Raw genomic sequence first — 19863 nt, forward strand, 5'->3', positions numbered from 1 at the left:
GTTCAGTTTATTGAATTTTAGGGCCATTTTATTTTATATTTAAAAAATCATATATTTTTTTCAATAACTCCCAGGTCTCATGGGTCAGTCAGTCCAAATCAAAGCCAGATGTTGGCCTTCATTGGCCAGATAGGATACACTTCACTTATTGGATGTATTAATAAACCTCCCCTCCAACAAAAGTAAAGGTTATACATTGTAAGCGCATTGTGTTGCCTCTGGCTGGGTATGAAATGCGCTATACAAATAAAGCTTTGATTGATTGATTGATTGATTGATTGATTGATTGTATTCCTCAAACGCTTGTGGTGACACCTAATGATTTGGGTAGTTACTCCTGTCTATGGGTTTGCCTCAGCGATGAGACCTTACTTTTTTATATACTCTTTTTTTTTTTAAATGGGCAAAGAACAGAAAACCAAAAGGTCACAGTGTCAGATCACACTACATTTTCTACAAACACTTTTCTCTGGTATATACATAATATATTTTTTTTCCAGTACTCGTTACATGTCTGTAATTTAAGTGAGTCTTTCTATACAGTATTTCATTTATGATACCTAGCTACTCTTGGTCCCCTATTGGGGGGTCAACTTGCAACCATCCACGTGTTCTGTCTTGTTATGATGACACCTGTCTATCAGTCTCTAGCGCCATCTGCTGGCGGTTTGATGCAACTAAGGTGTTGATAAGAGAAAGTAGTGTGGATTTGATGAAAACAGAATAGTAAAATAAACTAACTGCGTGTTTTAAGGAATGAAAGGAGCTATTGCACTAACAGAGAGAGAGAGAGAGAGAGAGAGAGAGAGAGGAGAGGAGGGGGATACACAGAGAGAGAGAGAGAGAGGAGAGGAGGAGGATACAGAGAGAGAGAGAGAGGAGAGAGAAGGAGGATACACAGAGAGAGAGAGGAGAGGAGGAGGGGGATACACAGAGAGAGAGAGAGGAGAGGAGGAGGATACACAGAGAGAGAGAGGAGAGGAGAGGAGGAGGATACAGAGAGAGAGAGAGAGGAGAGAGAAGGAGGATACACAGAGAGAGAGAGGAGAGGAGGAGGGGGATACACAGAGAGAGAGAGAGGAGAGGAGGAGGATACACAGAGAGAGAGAGAGAGAGAGAGAGAGAGGAGAGGAGGAGAGGAGAGGAGGAGGATACTCAGACCGGGCCGGCCGGAGGTGTGGTGATGAATAGCGGTTCACGCCCCCAGACCGGGAGCCTCGAGGGAAGGGAACGCCCCCAGACCGGGGAGCCTGGACGGAAGGGAACGCCCCCAGACCGGGGAGCCACGCCCCCACACCGGAGAGACACGCCCCCAGACCGGGAGTCTCGAGGGAACGTCTCTGTGCATCAGAGCAGATCCCGGAGAGCTCGAGCTCAAATCAATTAACCTGCAAACTTTCACATCCAAGAACACACGAGCTTTCAGGACCAACAGGTGACCCCTGCAGCCTCTCTACACAGGTGAGCCGGAGTTAGGTGCATAAATAGATTCATATTATCATCTCTACACAGGTAAGCCGGAGTTAGGTGGATAAATAGCTTCTTATTTTCCTTAATTGTGTAGTTTGTTTGTTTGGGGAGCCTGTTTTGGAGCTCGTGGAGGGTGCAGGCGGTGCCCCCCCCTAATATATCCATCACAGCAGAGCTGTGCAGCATTATAACGCTTTAAACAGCCTATTTAAACTGTAATGTAATGTAATGTAATGTTTACGCGCATCTCTCTCTGCGCAGGTTGGAGATGGAGTGGCGCGCGCAGACGCGCGTGAGCTGTGATGACGCGTTCCGCGAGGCGAGGCACTGGCTCGAGGTTTTAACCGTTTAAACCGTTCGTTTAAATCGAAACTTTACAAACTTTCTTGTTCAGAAGTCGAGGTCCAAAGAGATATTTCGACAAAGTTTTGTCTATAGTGAGATTTGTCAAAGGGCCATGCCAATATAACATTGCACAAACGCTCACAGGTGCCATTATTATCATAACATGTGATAACAAGTGACCTGTGATGATAACATTTAAATGCCCGGCCTCTTATTGGTCCAAACCAAGAAAGAGCCCTTTAGATACAAACACGACTTGAAGTCTTGCAAATTACCTCTGATAGACTCTGTTGACTTTGATGACATGGAGGTAGGCTATATAAGGCTCATTGTGTGTTAGACAGGCATACACGCTGTTCTTTGACATCTTTAACTGTGCTGTTTTGCATATTCACACAGATATAATTTGACTGCTGTTGATTGAGGCGCGTATCTTGTGTAATTGGGAGCTCTGGCCTAGTGGACTCGGTTAGGGTTGCATTCCAGCCCTAATGTGGACAGTGTGTGTGTGTTGGTGGGTTGATTGAGATGCTAGGGAAGATGTAGCCCCCATACACACACACACACACACACACACACACACACACACACACACACACACACACACACACACACACACACACACACCATATGAATGAACAATGGGGGTGCCACTCCGCCCCTCGGTGTCCCTCTGTGACTCCCAGGTTGCTCCATGCTGAAGGAGCTCAGTGAGCGTGTGATTGGTTGGCTCAGTGAGCGTGTGATTGGCTCGTTGTGAAGCAGAGCATCCTGGGTCATTAGTGCTCTGGGCTGTTAGGGGGCTTCGGCGCATCGGGGGCCGGCATTCGGCTGGCATCCAGCCAATGGCAGTCGCTGGCTAGCTACCACTGCATCTCCCTCTCTCTCTCTCTCTCTCTCTCTCTCTCTCTCCCCCTCTCTCTCTCTCTCCCTCTCCCCCCTTTATCTCTCCCCCTCTCTCTCTCTTTCTCTCTCCCCCCCCCCTCTCTCTTTCTCTCTCTCCCCCCCCCTCTCTCTCTCTCTCTCTCTCTCTCCCCCCCCGCCTCTCTCTCTCCCTCTCCCCCCTCTCTCTCTCTCTCCCTCTCTCTCTCTCTCTCCCTCTCCCCCCCCCTCTCCTCTCTCTCTGTGTTGGTTCAATTAGAGGGGTGAGAGGAAGGGTGAAATGAGGAGTGAGGTAAGGGTCATTAATTGTGGTCATTAGATATTGGGGTTCTGGTCAAACTGTTCAAAGGCCGTGAGTGAGCCGCAGCCTGGGGTACAGTGGAGCTGACTGGACAGATTGACCTCTGACCTCTGTTCTGGTCAGTCAGGAAGTGATTAGTGAGCAGCTCTGAGGCCAGCAGAGAGGCCCTGGACAGACACACACACACACAGCGCTCTGTACTCTAGCTGGCCTGGAATCAGTCATGTGTGTTCAGGAACATTCCGTCTCTGTGATTAAGGAAAAGAGAGGTCCGCCCGCTTGTTGACATGTTGTGTGTGTGTGTGTGTGTGTGTGTGTGTGTGTGTGTGTGTGTGTGTGTGTGTGTGTGTGTGTGTGTGTGTGTGTGTGTGTGTGTGTGTGTGTGTGTGTGTGTGTGTGTGTGTGTGGAGGGATGTGCTTGGCTCTGTCCATTTAGTTGGTGACCATCGTGAACGACTGCGATCTTGGTGATAAACTACAAATGCATGTAGTCAATCAATCAATCAATCAATCAAAGCTTTATTTAGTCAAATGTGTTACTGATGTCCAGGAGATCGATCTGATGTTCTGGAGGTGGTTTTAGGGAAGGTTGTATGAGAGTCACACAAACGTCACTTGATGGGCTGAAATTCACAAGATGAAATACAATTTTTGTTCCAGGTTCAATACCTGTCAGTTAGGCTTCTTTGGAAGTTGTGGCGTTGCATTGTGGGTACAGATGACTGCTTCCTATATCCACAGGAAGTGACTAAGAAGCCGTTTGGAAGCAACAATTTCCGCTCCGCTCTGGAGAACGGGGTGCTGCTATGCGAGTGAGTACCGTTAAAGGGCTATTCCACTGTTTTTGGACATTTTGGTTTGGATTTCTGACTTTTCCGTACGTATTAAAAGTGACGCCACATTGTTTGTCAATGCCTACACTATCGTAAAATACAGGAGCGCTTTTGCGTTACCTTTTCAACGCCCATGGAATTCTGCAAAGCAACAATTAAGATGACAGAAGAAGTTACGAAGCGAGCCTGGAAAATAGTTCTATCTATATTTTCTATATCTTCTCCCTTCTCTAGTTTACTCACTCATTCAGTCTCTTTCTCTCTCTCTCTCTCTCTCTCTCTCTCTTTCTATGTTCTTTGCTTCATTTCAGTCTGATGAACCAGTTGAAACCAGGCCTCATTAAGAGAGTCAACAGACTGTCCACTCCCATCGCTGGACTGGTGAGTGAGTGAGTGAGTGAGTGAGTGAGTGTGTAGTGAGTGAGTGAGTGAGTGAGCTAGCTCAATGGCTGCGTTCCGAATCGCATACTACCCTACTATATAGTATGCCAAAACAGGATGTAGTATGTCCCAATGCATAGTATGCCACATGCAGTATGGCAAAAATACCAGGATGTCCTACTACATCCGGTCATATTTTGCAGTATGCAAGCCAGCAGGCTTTTCTGGCTATTCTGACCCACAATCCTGACTACTAATCTGAAATCTCCTCTCCTCTCCTCTCCTCTCCTCTCCTCTCCTCTCCTCTCCTCTCCTCTCCTCTCCTCTCCTCTCCTCTCCTCTCCTCTCCTCTCCTCTCCTCTCCTCTCCTCTCCTCTCCTCTCCTCTCCTCTCTCAGGATAATGTTAACGTGTTTCTGAGGGCCTGTGGGAAGTTGGGTCTGAACGAGGCTCAGCTGTTTCACCCTGGAGACCTGCAGGACCTGTCCTCACGGGCCACCGTCCGGTACACACACACACACACTCACACTCACACTCACACTCACACTCACTCACACACACACACACACACACACACACACACACACACACACACACACACACACACACACACACACACACACACACACACACACACACAAACATGTTGACATGTTTTTCCATTTCATTATCCTGTATTAAACCAGGTTTAGACCCATTGAGATTAAAATCCCTTTTTCAGGTTCAGTGAATGGCAGCAGTACGGTTTCACACACACTCACACACACACAGCAGTACGGTTTCATACACACTCACACACACACAGCAGTACGGTTTCATACACACTCGCACACACACACAGCAGTACGGTTTCATACACACTCGCATCTTTAATAACAACAATAAATCATCTTTGAAGTGCCATGCAGGGGAAGGTTGTTTGGTGGAACGTGTTTGGCTGCATTGTGACTATGATAGGACACACACAGTCCCTCTCTCTCCCTGTGAATGTCCCTCTCTCGTCCTGTCCTCATTGCCCCGCCCACTTCCTCCTCTCCCTCTTCAAGAATGTCAGGTCACTGGGAGAATGATGGCTGATTTCCATGTCATGTTATTTTGTGCGCGTGCGTGTGTGTGTGTGTGTGCGTGTGTGTGTTTGCATATGTAACTGAAACGCATCTTGTGACTTAACCAAACAGAAAAACTCAAACCTAACCACACACACACATGCATTCACATACATAAACATGGATGCGTGCACACACATACACACACACACACACACACACACACACACACACACACACACACACACGTACAAATGTTTCCCAAATTCACCTCACCCCTACCTCCCTAAAACTCTCTCACACACACACACACACACACACACACACACACACATGCCACACCCCCAAGGGCCGTAAGCCTGTTGACACACTTATATAAGCCAACCTACAGGACCGTATAGAAGCAGCCCTAGTCTCTCTCTCTCTCTCTCTCTCCCTCTCTCTCTCTCTCTCTCTCTCTCTCTCTCTCTCTCTCTCTCTCTCTCTCTCTCTCTCTCTCTCTCTCTCTCATGTTGTCACTAAAGCTGCTGAATCACTTTGTTTTTCTCTCAGGCGTGAGGAGGGCAGCAGGAGGCTGAAGAATGTGAGTAAATACATTTGTGTTTTTTGTTTGTGTGTTTATTGTTTGTTTGTTTATTGTTTGACTTGCTTGCTGTGGACGGTGCATAGATACAGTGTTTTCACTATAGATGTGCAGTATTTTCACTACTCTTCTCTCTCTCCCTCTCTCCCTCCCTTCCCTCCCTCTCTCTCTCTCCCTCCCCTCCCTCCCTCTCTCTCCCTCTCTCCCTCCCTTCCCTCCCTCTCTCTCCCTCCCTCCCTCCCTCTCTCTCCCTCCCTCCCTCCCTCCCTCCCTCCCTCTCTCTCAGGTCCTGATCACCCTCTATTGGCTGGGTCGTAAGGCGCAGGTGGACCCCTTCTACAGCGGCCCTCAGCTCAACCTCAGGGCCTTCGAGGGCCTCCTGGGCAACGCTCTGTCCAAGGTACACCCTCTAGTACTGAACCTTCTAGAACATTCTCTGTCCAAGACTCTAGAACACTCTACCTTCTAGAACATTCTCTGTCCAAGACTCTAGAACACTCTACCTTCTAGAACATTCTGTCCAAGGTAAACCCTCTAGTACGGAACCTTCTAGAACATTCTCTATCCAAGACTCTAGAACACTCTACCTTCTAGAACATTCTGTCCAAGACTCTAGAACACTCTACCTTCTAGAACATTCTGTCCAAGACTCTAGAACACTCTACCTTCTAGAACATCCTCTGTCCAAGACTCTAGAACACTCTACCTTCTAGAACATTCTGTCCAAGATGAACCTTCTGGTACTGAACCTTCTAGCTCAGTAGTTAACCAGGAGATCTCTCTCTCTCTCTCTCTCTCTCTCTCTCTCACTCTCTCTCTCTCTCTCTCTCTCCCTCTCTCTGATCTGTCCAGGCCCTGGAGGAGTCGTGGGGCCCCAGGGCCAGTGGTGTGAGGGACAGTGGCTACGCTGAGGCCTGGTACCCAGAGAGGGAGGAGCTCCAGAGGTCAGGCTACAGGAGAGAGGACTCAGCGGACAGCGCAGTGGACGCCCTGGACGCACGCGCACTCAGGGTCGGCAGCGAGGGTGAGGACACACTTAACGCCCCTGAACGCACCTCCTGGCCCCTGAACACAGCCCCGGGCCCCTGAACACACCCCCTGGCCCCTGAACACAACACCGGGCCCCTGAACCCCTGGCCCCTGAACACAACACCGGGCCCCTGAACCTCTGGCCCCTGAACGCAGCCCGGGGCCCTGGCCACGCCCCTCTCCCTGCAGCACTTTAACTGCGTGACTCCAGTATGTCCGCTCGCCTCAGTGAGACATTCCGGTATGTTCCGCACGAGGGGTGAGAGTGGGCGTGGCGGGGGGGAGGAGCTCGGGGCTGGAGCTGGGCCTTGGGCTGCCGCACAACCACACTGCTCCTCCGGATCGGTCGAGGTGCATCTCTCTCTCTCTCTCTCTCTCTCTCTCTCTCTCTCTCTCTCTCTCTCTCTTATTGTCTCTCCCTCGCTAGCTTATCGTCTGCTTTCTTTTCTCTGCTCCTCCACTTTTCTTGTCTTCCCTCTTGCCTCCCATCCACTGTTACGTCTTCTCTCTTTCACCTGTTGATCCTTCATCTCTCTTCCTCTTCCTCTTCCTCCTCCCCCTCCCCCCCCCCACCCCCCTCCCCACAGGTTTTGGGAGTGACACCGAGGCAGAGCAGGGCTTCAAGATGGCCGACGCCCCCAGCGAGCCCTCCACCCAGAACCCCCGTGGGTACGTCCCCCACCCCCCCCCACAGGAAGCAGGCGGGGCAGGCGGAGGACAGGAGGCGGGGCTTACCCCCCAGCCCCCTCACCAGGTACGGACCCCCGACCGTAGGACGGTATCTCCAACGTTACGCTTTCTGATGGCTACAAATAACAACACTCACTCCGGTCAGTCGATACGACCACGTCACCGGCAACATTTTAAAAATATCTAACAAATATTTAATAATATAAAAAAAATATCTAACAAAACTAAAAAATTCCTCACTCCAACACTTGCTGAAAGCTGAGAAACTGCGCTTCCTAGTATTATAGGGAAAATCCAATTAATATTCAAAATGTTGTCACTGTACTTTCAGGGTTAACAGGACCATGGACTTATTTTAATGTTTGTCAGACGGTTTGACCACCGCGTTTTCTACATGTTTGGACAAAGTCACGCTTTCTGATATCCAAGTGTAAATACTACTTGCTCTGTAATCTCTTAAATACATCCTGTCACAAATTGTATAAGGTTGAATATTCTTATGTGGAGTTGGCAATTTTATATAATATCGGTTTACCGAGCTAGAAAGCTAGCCAGCTAATTGTGAGCTTGCCCAGATAGCAAGCGGATGTGTAATGATTCTGGGCCATATATGGGCCGGAACTAAGCCACAAGGGCCAGATCTGGCCTGTATATGGCCCAGATCCGCTTGCTATCTGGGTGTTTGCTAGGGCAGAAAGAGCTAACTCCAGTAACCCCTATCCTCTTAACACAGCTCTGCTGTAACCAATCAGCTTCCTGACTACCTAACTGGATACTGGGGGTGTATCTGATTGGTCGGTCAGTGTAGTTGTGTAATTGGTCGGTCAGTGTGGTTGGTATCGTTGGACCGGGTCACTCGTTCATACTGTGCTTGTAGACAAACCTTTGTCAATAAGGAAGTGGCTCAAAAGTGACTAGATTCTGACCGCTGATTGGCATGTGGTCTCCGTAGAGACCGGCAGGCCCCTCCCCCCCTGAGCTCCCCCCTCCAGCTCCCCCCCGTCGACGAGCTCCTCCAATGGGCTTACGGTTACCAGGGTGACAGCGACTCGGACGATGCTGATAGGCTGGCGCCCGACGTGGTGGCTGACGATTGGGCCGGTCGCAGGTTCAACTCCCCCCCCCTGGCCCCTCCCTTCAACTTTGCCGTTCCCACGAGCAGGTTGACCCTGGGGAACCCCCGGAGGGGGGCGAAGGTCGTGACCCCCCCAAGGTGAGGTCAGGCACGCCGGAGTCTCTGCCGCCATGATGTCATACTCACACTACTGGGCCTAACCTCAGCATGAGAGAGGACATGTCGGACATGTTGGACATGTCTCCATCACAATCCTAACTCTCCTATGTCCGCTTAAAGAACAATGTGTGTGTGTGTGTGTGTGTGTGTGTGTGTGTAGAATGTCCAGGCATTCTACAACGGTTGGACTATTAATGGAGAGACACTGCCCAGTCCAGACAGAGAGCCAAGCTGCTGGTCTCTCCACAACTAACCCTGCCACCTAACCAGGAGAGAGAGACTCTATTCAGTTTTCTATTGAATAGAACTGGTGGAGATCCAGGATGAGGCTGCCTAACTTCACCATGTTCAGACAAGGATGACAGTGAGGTCCCTGTAAGACGCTGATCCTGGGTCAGTTTGGAATCCTCCATCAGTGGTTAAAAGATTCACTGCGGGGACTTTCGCCTGATCCCAGGCCAGCTCTTAGAGACGGCCTCCCCACAGTGTGAGCAGCTATCTAACCTGGCCGGCTGTCTCCGGGTCAGCAGCCCCTCCCCCCCCTCCTCCTCCGCGCCCCCTCACCGCCACGCCGCCCCCCTGCCGGACGCCGGGCGCCTCCTGGACGAGCTGATCCTCCAGCGGGCGCTGCGCCCGGGAGACTCCGCATCGGACTCAGACTCGGAGGGCGACGGCGTGGAGGCGGACCCGGTCTTGGACGACGTGTTCGCCAGGAGGGTGGAGCAGAGCCGGCGCCAGACCTCCATCAACCCGGACTTCCAGCGCTTCCTGCCCAAGCTCTGGACCCCCGAGGAGGAGGCCCGCGTGGGAACCATCCGCCTGGGCTCGCAGACACGCCCCTGGTACCGCAAGATGCACGGCCTCAGGTCCGTCTGGGGGGGGGGGGAGGGGCCTCGGGAGGGGGGGAGGGGCTTCAGGTCCGTCTGGGGAGAGGGGGAGGGGCCTCAGGTCCGTCTGGGGAGGGGGGAGGGGCCTATTATGGCTACTTCACTTTTCACCAGTTTCTCTTGTTCCGTTTGTGCCCAACCTTCCTCACTGCTGATCTCTCACTCCTCTTCATTTTCTTTTTCTTCCCACTGTCTTTCCATCTGTCTTTTTCTGTTTTCTCCTCTCTCCTGCACCTCACTCTCCTTCTCTCTCTCTCTTTCCCTCCTTCCCTCCCTCCCTCCTTCTGTCTCTTTCTCCTGGCTATAGCAGAAAGACCTTGGGCTCATCGGAAGATGGCTCTGGACTGTGACCTCACTTCCTGGCTCGTCACTCCTGCACCCCGCCCCCTCTCAGCTGCCTCCCCCGCCCCCCCACAGCACCCCTAAACTACCCCCCCCCCCACAGCACCCCTAAACTACCCCCCCCACCCCCCCACAGCACCCCTAAACTACCCTCCCCACCCCCCTACAGCCCCCCACCCCCCCACAACACCCCTAAACTACCCCCCCACCCCACCACCTCTGCATCCTCCTTCCTACCCCTCTATAAACTGCCCTGTATCTGCCCTCCCTGTGTGTGTGTCTTTGCTTAAAGTGTGTGTTAAAGAAACACACATCCTTGGGGCCAAAGCTCGTAGCGTCTCGCGACCAGTTGCATTCTGGGAGACTGGACGTCTGTCTGTTAGCGAACCGGCGCCTTGTGTCCAGCGATGGCAGCGTTCTCCGTGTTTACCCGGTTCAGAAAAATAATGGGATTCTGACTTTTTTTTCCTCGCTGTGTCCGAATGTTTCCCGTTGTTTCTCCAGTTAGCGGCACGCTAGCTACCAGGCAGACATTTAGTCCTTCAGTTAGTTACTGTAATCATTGACTAATCAAGCAAATGAAGTCATCTTCTCTCCCTGTAGATAACATACATTCTGTGTGTTATAAACCTTATACCTCCATCCTGCTGCACACCGCTGTTTATCTGCTTGCCTTCAATGATGAAACACTGTGACATTTACATGAGCTCATCTGAATATGATCTGTATGTGTTTGCTTATGATGTACAAAACCGGCTATGTAACTGAGACTAATAAACCAATGAGGCTGAAGTATTCGCCGTGTGTGTGATAAGTGTGTGTGTGTGATAAGTGTGTGTGTGTGTGTGTGTGTGAGGGAGAGAGGCAGCTCTCTCTCGGTCTCACCTCAGTGTGATGGGGCGTCAGACGTCAGTAGCACGTCCTGTCAGCCCGGAACAATCCGGAGCATTGTGACACGGACATGCTCTGTTCCTGTTGATACAGCTGCCTGCTGCTACTGACTAGACTGTCTAGTGTCTCTCTCTCTCTCTCTCTCTCTCTCCATCTCTCTCCCTCCATCGCTCTCTCTCTCTCCCTCCATTGCTCTCTCTCTCCCTCCATCGCTCTCTCTCTCCCTCCATCGCGCTCTCTCTCTCTCCCTCTCTCTCTCTCTCTCTGTCTCTCTCACTCTCCCCCTCCATCTCTCTCTCTCTCTCTCTCTCTCTCTCTCTCTCTCTCTCTCTCTCTCTGTCTCTGTCTCTCTCTCTCTCTCTCTCTCTCACTCTCTCCCTCCATCGCTCTCTCTCTCCCTCCATCGCGCTCTCTCTCTCTCTCTCTCTCTCCCCCCCCCCTCTCTCTCTCTCTCTCTCTCTCTCCCTCTATCGTGTGTGTATAGGTAAAACTTTATTTGTATAGCGCTCTTCACAGCACGGATGCACAGAGTTCTGCACAGGGATTAAAAACGCAGATTAAAAAAAATATAAGAAAGCAAAGTAAAAGTGCAATGACACACAAAGTGTGATGCAATACAGAGTGCAGTGCAGTAAGAGATTAATACACAGGTAAAAAGAACCACAACAACATAGAAACGACAGACGATACCAAACTCAGCAATCAGCTACTAGCAGCCAAAAGCCAGTCTGAACAGCTGCGTTCTCAACTGTTTTTTAAAAGTATTTTCTGAGGCTCTCAAGTCCTGGGGGGGTTCGTTCCAGAGCCTTGGGGCCACCGCCCCAAAAGCCCCGGTCCCCCTTGCGTTTTAAGCCTGGTCCGAGGCACCGCTAGGGGCCCCTGGTCGGATGACCTCAGCGACGGGCTGGTTGTGTGAGCGTGGATGAGGTCACGGATGGATGAGGTCACGGATGTGGTCTCTCTCTGGGTCTGCTGTATAATTGAATATTGCAGTCTTGTATTGAGTGTGACTGTGTGGTCTCTCTCTGGCCCTGTGTGGTCTCTCTCTGGTCCTGCGTGGTCTCTCTCTGGTCCTGTGTGGTCTCTCTCTGGCCCTGCAGACCTCCCCAGGTCAACCCTGGTTGGATATGGTGAGTTGTCGCCGCCCCTCCCACCTGTTTATCGCTTGATTTGATTGGCTGTTGCAGCGGTCCTGATGCTGGTGGACTTCAGGATGCTCAGATCACCGGTTCTCACGGCTTCTGGAGATCTCTGCATCCTGAATGCCTTGGAACATGTGTGTGTGTGTGTGTGTGTGTGTGTGTGTGTGTGAGTGAGCGCAGTGCCTGCCTGCTAGCTGTCTCTCCCAGTCTGCTGTCTCCCTAGCTGTGGGGCCCCTGGTCATGTCGTGTGTGGCCCCTGTACATGCTGTGTGTGTGGGGCCCCTGGTCATGATGTGTGGGTGGGGCCCCTGGTCAGGCCGTGTGTGTGGGGCCCCTGGTCATGCCGTATGGGGCCCCTGGTCCTGCTGTGTGTGTGGGGCACCTGGTCATGCCGTATGGGGCCCCTGGTCATGCTGTGTGGGGCCCCTGGTCATGCCGTGTGTTGTGCTGCTGCTGTTCTCACCTCTGTGCCGTGAACAGACAGCCCTGACGACAGGGAGAGGAGGAGGATGATGATGATGATTTCTCTTCTTCATCTCCTGCCATTAGCTCACAAATAGCTAAGCATTCTGTTGTGTCCAGATCTGTGTGTGCTGTGTATCTGTGTGTTGAATGCTGTCTGCAAGCTTGATGTGCTTGCAATGCCATTGGCTGACCAGAAGAGGGTGCAGTATCTCCATACCAATCATATTAGAGGTAAACTCGGCCATGTGACACCCCTCGAACCCCGCCCTCTCAGACCAGGAGGACTAGTTTCTCACCAGGCTCGTTTGCGGAAGCATGTCACATTGCAGAGTCTAACAAAAAAAGACCTGAACTTGTTAATTGATTAATTGCCACATCATTAACCTTCATGGTCAGTAACCCGATAATCAATATGATTTTAAAGTCTGACTCGTCTCTCTCGTCAACCTATCAGGAGCAAGTCTCTGTGTGACATCACACTGGGTCCCTCGGCCACGCCCTACACGCGCCAGGGGTCGGAGGGTGACGTCGCCATAGCGCCGTGGGCAGCTCAGGGCTACCGGCAGGAACAAGTGCCGAGGGCGCGAGCCAAGGGGAAGGACAGCGAGAACATGGCGGAGAAGTGGCAGAACGTGAGACTTTCCCCCTCCTCTGTACTCTACTCTAAAGGTCGTGATGATGATGATGATGATGATGGTAATCACTCTTCCCATTAGTCCAAAAGAACCACCGCCGCTCGATCACTACCGACTCGTTCACTCCGTGGATACGAATATGCATGAGGGTCGTTAAGCATATTCATAGCACCTCATGCATATTCATAGCACCTCATGCATATTCATATCACCGGCTGCCCCAATACTGAGGCGACTGATGGTCCCTCCAAACACGTCCCGGAGGACGCCGCCAACACAGAGAATACTAATGTGGAACATTATGCGTCGCAGAAGCATTTTTCAGACCAAAACACCCGTAAGACGAGGCCAATAAAATGTGCCAGTGACATCACTTCCCTGCTGGCGGTCAAGGGAGAGGTTTGATAGGCTGTCGGTCAAGGGAGAGATTTGACCTTTTGTGTGTGTGTGTGTGTGTGTGCGTGTGTGTGCGTGTGTGTGTGTGCGTGTGTGTGCGTGTGTGTGTGCGTGTGCGTGTGTGTGTGTGTGTGTGTGTGTGTCAGGCATTGACCATGTGGAAGAACCGTCGCAGGACCACGACCTCTGACCTGCGCAGGAAGATGCAGGAGAGAGAGCCGATTGGCCAGCTGGCCAGCCCCACGGAGACTGGGTCGCTAGGGGAACCGCAGGACAGGAAGTACGTAACACACACACACACACACAGACACACACACACACACACACACACACACACACACACACACACAGACACACACACACACACACACACACACAGACACACACACACACAGACACACACACACACACACACACTCTTTAACGCAACGTTGTCCTTTAGTTTAATGGAATTAATTAATTTACAAGTTTGTTTGATATTGTGTAGTATGATTTGAGTGTGTGTGTCTATGGATACCCCTGTGTGTGTGTGTGTGTGTGTGTGTGTGTGTGTGTGTTTGCGTGTGCTTGGCTCACACCAGGTTGAATACCAGCTGGTGTGTGTGTATTCATGTGTGACGAGGGACTAGTAATCCGACCCTCATCTCCACTCCTCCCATCTCTTTTCTTCTCCTCTATCCACTCCTCCCTCTCTTTCATCCCTCCCTCCTCCAGGGACCATCAGCCTCCCGGCGACCCGCCCCCTGACCCCTCCTCCGCCCGGCAGCGACCTCACACGCGAGCTGTGTTGTCCCGCAGCCGCAGCGTCGCCACCGAGAGTTCCCATCAGCCCCTCCAGGCCCAGCGCTCCCCGAGCGCCGCCATGCCCGCCACGCGGACCCCGTCCCTGGGGGAGAGGAGCCACGCCGCGCCCCTGGCCCCGGACCGGCTCGGGGAGGCCACTACTCCCACGCCGGACTCTCCGTTCTCCTCCCTGACCCAGAACCAGGCCGGGGCGATGGCCGCGCCCGGACCGTACTGGACGCTGGCCGCTCTGCCGGACCCGACCCGAACCACGCCCAACGGGTCCGTTCCTGCCCTCTCCAATAGGACCGCCTCCAACAACCTGACCACTCCTCTGGACCAGCTGGTAGACCGGGCCGAGGTGGACCGCCTTCCTGATGCGTTCCCCGAGACCCTCCAGAACCAGGCCCAGGGCCCCGAGACCCTCCAGAACCAGGCCCAGGGCCCTGAGACCCTCCAGAACCAGGCCCAGTGCCCAGAGACCCTCCAGAACCAGGCCCAGGGCCCCGAGACCCTCCAGAACCAGGCCCAGGGCCCCGGGGGAGAGGCCGAGCCCAGGGAGGAGCAGCGGGAGCCGGGCGCGGGTCAGCAGGACGCCGGCCTCTACAGGTACAGCTCCAGGACCGGCGCCGGGGCGGCCAGGGTGTCCGCCACCCTCCCCAGGGGGTACCGGAGGTCAGAGGGCAGCGCGCGTCTCTCCGTGGTCATCACTGCCCAGCCCTTCGGAGCCAAACACTCCAGAGTGGCCTCGCTGCCCCGGCTCTTCAACGTGAGTCAGAACAACTAGGCTGTGTGTGTGTGTGTGTGTGTGTGTGTGTGTGTGTGTGTGTGTGTGTGTGTCTGAGGGAACTAAGCTGTGTGTGTGGTGTGGTGTGTGTGTGGTGTGTGTGATGTGTGTCTGTGTGTGTGTTATGATATTAAGTGTGTGCTGCTTACCCAGACCATGTGCCTCTCTTTACAAACAACAACAAACATCTTTATTCATCACACGGTGAGACACACACACATCACACGGTGAGACACACACACACACACAGTGTAGGTGGCGAAACACACACACACTTGTACTGTCCTACTGTACACACCTGCCCACTAGTCTACTTCCCTAAATGCTAACAACCTGCTAGTGTACTCTCCCCTGTCCACTAGGCTACTTCCCTAAATGCTAACAACCTGCTAGTGTACTCTCCCCTGTCCACTAGGCTACTTCCCTAAATGCTAACAACCTGCTAGTGTACTCTCCCCTGTCCACTAGGCTACTTCCCTAAATGCTAACAACCTGCTAGTGTACTCTCCCCTGTCCACTAGGCTACTTCCCTAAATGCTAACAGCCTGCTAGTGTACTCTCCCCTGTCCACTTCCCTAAACACTAACTGTGTCTTCTACATATCACCTGACCACCTGCTACTTACTTGTACATCCACCAAGCTTTGCGCGCGTGTGTGTGTGTGTGTGTGCGTGTGTCTGTGTGTCTGTGTGTGACACGCCTGCCATCGGCCAACAGGAGCATGTGTTACATTATTCATAATGGATGCAAGATGAGTAGGGAAGGGGGGGTAACAGACTCCAGACGCACATGCACACGTTTCCCTGGTTCCCTGGCCAATAGTCGTCCCTCCAATAGTCGTCTCTCCAATAGTCGTCCCTCCAATAATAGTCCCTCCAATAGTCATCCCTCCAATAGTCGTCCCTCCAATAGTCGTCCCTCCAATAGTCGTCCCTCCAATAGTCATCCCTCCAATAGTCGTCCCTCCAATAGTCGTCCCTCCAATAGTCGTCTCTCCAATAGTCGTCCCTCCAATAATAGTCCCTCCAATAGTCATCCCTCCAATAGTCATCCCTCCAATAATAGTCCCTCCAATAGTCATCCCTCCAATAATAGTCCCTCCAATAGTCGTCCCTCCAATAGTCATCCCTCCAATAGTCATCCCTCCAATAATAGTCCCTCCAATAGTCATCCCTCCAATAGTCGTCCCTCCAATAGTCGTCCCTCCAATAGTCGTCCCTCCAATAGTCATCCCTCCAATAGTCATCCCTCCAATAATAGTCCCTCCAATAGTCGTCCCTCCAATAGTCATCCCTCCAATAGTCATCCCTCCAATAATAGTCCCTCCAATAGTCATCCCTCCAATAGTCGTCCCTCCAATAGTCGTCCCTCCAATAGTCGTCCCTCCAATAGTCGTCCCTCCAATAGTAGTCTCTCCAATAGTCGTCCCTCCAATAGTCGTCCCTCCAATAGTAGTCCCTCCAATAGTCGTCCCCCAATAGTCGTCCCTCCAATAGTCGTCCCTCCAATAGTCGTCCCTCAAATAGTCGTCCCTCCAATAGTCGTCCCTCCAATAGTCGTCTCTCCAATAGTCGTCCCTCCAATAGTCGTCCCTCCAATAGTCGTCTCTCCAATAGTCGTCCCTCAAATAGTCGTCCCTCCAATAGTCGTCCCTCCAATAGTCGTCTCTCCAATAGTCGTCCCTCCAATAGTCGTCCCTCAAATAGTCGTCCCTCCAATAGTCATCCCTCCAATAGTCGTCTCTCCAATAGTCGTCCCTCCAATAGTCGTCCCCCAATAGTAGTCCCTCCAATAGTCGTCCCCCAATAGTCGTCCCTCCAATAGTCGTCTCTCCAATAGTCGTCCCTCCAATAGTCGTCCCCCAATAGTCATCCCTCCAATAGTCGTCCCTCCAATAGTCGTCTGTCCTCTTGTGTGCAGGTGGAGGATCATAAGTCCATCCTGTTGAACGAAGAGAGAGGCCGACCCCTGACCCCTGCGACACCCTCGCACCTCAGACAGCTCAAAGGTCAGTCCTGGCCAGGGCCCTACCAGGAGGAGCAAGAGGAGGAGGAGGAGGAGGGGAGGAAGAGTGTGACCTCCACCCACCAAACCAGCGGCTCCCGGCCCCTGGACCCCCACCCGTACCCCCAGGGCCGGTCCCAGACCCTCCCTCGCTCCCAGCCTCGGGTCCAAGCCTTCCCCAAGACTCACGCCCCGGCCCAGATACAGACCAACCACAAGCCCCAGTCCTATCACCAGACCCAATCCTACTCACCCCTCCAGACCCAGTCCTACTCACCCCTCCAGACCCAGACCCAGACCTACTCACCCCTCCAGACCCAGACCCAGTCCTACTCACCCCTGCAGGCCCAGACCCAGGCCTACTCACCCCTCCAGGCCCAGTCCTACTCACCCCTCCAGACCCAGACCCAGTCCTACTCACCCCTGCAGGCCCAGACCCAGGCCTACTCACCCCTCCAGGCCCAGGCCCAGTCCTACTCACCCCTCCAGACCCAGGCCCAGACCCAGACCTACTCACCCCTCCAGACCCAGGCTGGAGGCAGTCCTGCTCTGACTGGACCTGCCCCTCCCAGCTGTGGACCAGGAGACCTCTACTCACAGGTGAGCTGGACCTCTCAAGCACACATTCCTGGTTCCTTTATTCAGCTTTCAGGTCAGGGCGTGTGTGTACGTGTGTGTGCGCGTGCGAGCGTGTGCGTGCCTGTGTGTGTACGTGTGAGAGAGATTCTTACATCAGCGTGTCAGAGGGCTTTAGTTTCCGTCAGGAAGTGTGGGATACCAGATCGGCAGGTGTCACCTTCACCTGTGTGTGTGTGTGTGTGTGTGTGTGTGTGTGTGTGTGTGTGTGTCCCAGGTGTGTCACAGTGACATGAGGGTGAGTCTGAGTCTGAAGCCCAACAGCAGACCTGACTTCGGCTTCCAGACCCACTGGGATTCTACCGGAGCGAGAGTACGAGTGGTCTGCCCAGGTAAGACTGACCCCTCTACCCAGGTAAGACTGACCCCTCTACCCAGGTACGACTGACCCCTCTACCCAGGTACGACTGACCCCTCTACCTACCTGAGAGTGCGAGCGGTCTGCCCAGGTAAGACTGACCCCTCTACCCAGGTACGACTGACCCCTCTACCCAGGTACGACTGACCCCTCTACCCAGGTAAGACTGACCCCTCTACCCAGGTACGACTGACCCCTCTACCCACCTGAGAGTGCTCTACCCAGGTACGACTGACCCCTCTACCCAGGTAAGACTGACCCCTCTACCCAGGTAAGACTGACCCCTCTACCCAGGTACGACTGACCCCTCTACCCAGGTAAGACTGACCCCTCTACCCAGGTACGACTGACCCCTCTACCCAGGTAAGACTGACCCCTCTACCCAGGTAAGACTGACCCCTCTACCCAGGTAAGACTGACCCCTCTACCCAGGTAAGACTGACCCCTCTACCTACCTGAGAGTCTGAGCGGTCTGCCCAGGTAAGACTGACCCCTCTACCCAGGTACGACTGACCCCTCTACCCAGGTACGACTGACCCCTCTACCCAGGTACGACTGACCCCTCTACCCAGGTAAGACTGACCCCTCTACCCAGGTACGACTGACCCCTCTACCCAGGTAAGACTGACCCCTCTACCCAGGTAAGACTGACCCCTCTACCCAGGTACGTCTGACCCCTCTACCCAGGTACGACTGACCCCTCTACCCAGGTACGACTGACCCCTCTACCCACCTGACGGAGAAGGGGGTGGTGGGGGGAAGGATTTAGGGGGGTGCTCACTTCCTCTTATCTTAAGTGGAAAAATAAGATTCCTTTTCAGAAATAGGTCCTGTTTTCTCACCGTTAGCAAGAAAATCATTGTACAGTCAGCAGCATGACCTGTCTTGTGATGTTCTGTCTGCCTCGCCCACTTCTCTGAAACCTCGCGATGCAGACGTTCATAACGTTTTATTACTGTTCATAATACTCAGCGTTTTATTACTGTTCATAATACTCGCGTTTTATTACTGTTCATAATACTCAGCGTTTTATTACTGTTCATAATACTCAGCGTTTTATTACTGTTCATAACGCTCATCGTTTTGTTACTGCTGATGCGTTTCTCACTAATCTCTCTGTTCTGTGTAGCAGAGTGGGATGGACGTCCCTTTGTCATTTGAAGAGAACAACATTGTCTTTTTTTTATGGAACGCTGCCGTTATATTTGTCCGTACTTTTGAGTTTTAGAGACACGGAAAACCAAACTAGGTCACGTACAGTATAAGGCTGAACGGATCTCGGTGTTTCCAACGCAGGAAAGTCTGTCTTCAGCTTATTCAGACGCGGAACAGCAGAACTCCCTAAAACTGGACCGTCTCTCCGGAGAGGTTCAAGGTTCTGGTAGAACGTGTCCATGTGGTCTGTTTCTCTGTTTCTTTCGTGTTTATCATAGTTTTGATTTTGTTGTTTTGTCGTATCGTGTCCCTATTTTGTATGTGTTGTTATTGTAATCAGGGTGGCGTTGAAACAGAGAACATGCTCTTAATTGTCACCTATGGGACTAAGGGTCATGAATGTTTGAACAGGGAGATGTGAGAGGTATGACTTACCCAGACTGCACCACACTCCGCACCAGGGTTCGGATCAAAACACTGACCTAGTCTGGGGCTCAGGGATCACCTATCTCCCCCCCCCCCCCCCCCAGGCAGTCCAGCAGACCAGTGCCAGCTGCGTGCGGGGGATGAGATCGTGGCAGTGGGAGGG

The 19863-nt window shown here is 52.6% G+C and overlaps 1 protein-coding gene across 1 annotated transcript in view; it reads left to right on the top strand.

Annotated features, from left to right (window-relative positions):
- Positions 1 to 1738: 1738 nt before the first annotated feature.
- Positions 1739 to 19863, top strand: part of LOC311328406 (LIM domain only protein 7-like) — a gene marked incomplete at both ends in the record, with an annotated part of 26412 nt that continues 8287 nt past the window's right edge. The window contains 18 exons of the mRNA XM_084462379.1: positions 1739 to 1807; positions 3740 to 3810; positions 4143 to 4212; positions 4610 to 4716; positions 5810 to 5840; positions 6127 to 6240; positions 6693 to 6864; positions 7457 to 7623; positions 8552 to 8772; positions 9321 to 9659; positions 12975 to 13152; positions 13698 to 13831; positions 14266 to 14740; positions 14855 to 15103; positions 17042 to 17290; positions 17441 to 17725; positions 17979 to 18093; positions 19805 to 19863. The exon at positions 19805 to 19863 is cut by the window's right edge and continues 103 nt beyond it. Coding sequence (XP_084318505.1) covers positions 1739 to 1807; positions 3740 to 3810; positions 4143 to 4212; positions 4610 to 4716; positions 5810 to 5840; positions 6127 to 6240; positions 6693 to 6864; positions 7457 to 7623; positions 8552 to 8772; positions 9321 to 9659; positions 12975 to 13152; positions 13698 to 13831; positions 14266 to 14740; positions 14855 to 15103; positions 17042 to 17290; positions 17441 to 17725; positions 17979 to 18093; positions 19805 to 19863 — 3105 coding nt within the window. The remainder of the gene's footprint in view (positions 1808 to 3739; positions 3811 to 4142; positions 4213 to 4609; positions 4717 to 5809; positions 5841 to 6126; positions 6241 to 6692; positions 6865 to 7456; positions 7624 to 8551; positions 8773 to 9320; positions 9660 to 12974; positions 13153 to 13697; positions 13832 to 14265; positions 14741 to 14854; positions 15104 to 17041; positions 17291 to 17440; positions 17726 to 17978; positions 18094 to 19804) is intronic.

Source organism: Borostomias antarcticus (assembly GCF_949987555.1).
Source record: "Borostomias antarcticus genome assembly, contig: scaffold_141, whole genome shotgun sequence".
Classification (NCBI taxonomy): Eukaryota; Metazoa; Chordata; class Actinopteri; order Stomiiformes; family Stomiidae; genus Borostomias; species Borostomias antarcticus.